Source organism: Littorina saxatilis, linkage group LG17 (genome assembly GCF_037325665.1).
Source record: "Littorina saxatilis isolate snail1 linkage group LG17, US_GU_Lsax_2.0, whole genome shotgun sequence".
Classification (NCBI taxonomy): domain Eukaryota; kingdom Metazoa; phylum Mollusca; class Gastropoda; order Littorinimorpha; family Littorinidae; genus Littorina; species Littorina saxatilis.
Window position 1 is genome coordinate 41556971 of NC_090261.1, and position 1544 is coordinate 41558514.

The 1544-nt window shown below is 44.8% G+C and overlaps 1 protein-coding gene across 1 annotated transcript in view; it reads right to left on the minus strand.

Moving 5' to 3' along the window:
- The window catches only part of LOC138952912 (adhesion G protein-coupled receptor L3-like), a gene marked incomplete at its 3' end in the record, with an annotated part of 28597 nt that extends 27358 nt beyond the window's left edge, over positions 1–1239 (minus strand). The window contains 1 exon segment of the mRNA XM_070324662.1: positions 66–1239. Within this exon segment, the coding sequence (XP_070180763.1) occupies positions 66–897 (832 nt within the window).
- Between the last annotated feature and the right edge of the window lie 305 nt (positions 1240–1544).

Here is a 1544-nt window from a genome sequence, read left to right on the forward strand (position 1 = left end):
ACACACACACACACACACACACACACACACACACACACACACACACACACACACACATGGCTTACCACCATGGACCGTTGTCTCGAACGTGACCGCAGTGACAACAGACGTAGGCTGCGATGTTGTCGTAATTCTGTTTCTTGTTGTTGACGATGAGGGCATAGAAGTCGTTAGATTGTCCCATGATGTCGTTGTTCGTTCCGTCGTATAATTGAATGACGTTGATGTGTGATTTCCAACGTCAATGGTTGTGGGAGAGGGTGATGTTGAATTATGTTGAGGTAATATGCTAGTGATGTTTGATATCGTGGTGTTTGTGGGAGAGGGTGATGTTGAATTATGTTGGGGTAATATGCTGGTGATGTTTGATATCGTGGTGTTTGTGGGAGAGGGTGATGTTGAATTATTTTGGGGTAATATGCTGGTGATGTTTGATATCGTGGTGTTTGTGGGAGAGGGTGATGTTGAATTATTTTGGGGTAATATGCTGGTGATGTTTGATATCGTGGTGTTTGTGGGAGAGGGTGATGTTGAATTATTTTGGGGTAATATGCTGGTGATGTTTGATATCGTGGTGTTTGTGGGAGAGGGTGATGTTGAATTATTTTGGGGTAATATGCTAGTGATGTTTGATATCGTGGTGTTTGTGGGAGAGGGTGATGTTGAATTATTTTGGGGTAATATGCTAGTGATGTTTGATATCGTGGTGTTTGTGGGAGTCTGTAATGTTGTATAGTTATACATAGGTCCAGTTGCGTTTGTGTCAGTTGTGACAATAGTTGTGAGTCCTTGTCCGGTAGAGCTTGTGTAGGGTTGGGTAAAGGTGTCTGTTTGTGTCAATCCGGTAGTGTCTGTGGAGGATGGAGTTGTCTCTGAACGTGTCGGTCCGGTATTCATTATGTAGGAGGAGGATGTTTCTGCGTGTGTCAGTCCGTAAGTAGTATTTGTGTAGGGTGGGATTGTGTCTGTTTGTGTCAGTCCTGTAGTGCCTGTGTTAGGCAGGGCAGTTGTGTCTGATTGTCCTAATCCTGTAGTGCCTGTGTTAGGCAGGGCAGTTGTGTCTGATTGACCTAATCCTGTAGTGCCTGTGTTAGATTGGGCAGTTGTGTCTGATTGTCCTAATCCTGTAGTGCCTGTGTTAGATTGGGCAGTTGTGTCTGATTGACCTAATCCTGTAGTGCCTGTGTTAGATTGGGCAGTTGTGTCTGATTGACCTAATCCTGTAGTGCCTGTGTTAGATTGGGCAGTTGTGTCTGATTGACCTAATCCTGTAGTGCCTGTGTTAGATTGGGCAGTTGTGTCTGATTGTCCTAATCCTGTAGTGCCTGTGTTAGATTGGGCAGTTGTGTCTGATTGTCCTAATCCTGTAGTGCCTGTGTTAGATTGGGCAGTTGTGTCTGATTGTCCTAATCCTGTAGTGCCTGTGTTAGATTGGGCAGTTGTGTCTGATTGTCCTAATCCTGTAGTGCCTGTGTTAGATTGGGCAGTTGTGTCTGATTGTCCTAATCCTGTAGTGCCTGTGTTAGATTGGGCAGTTGTGTTTG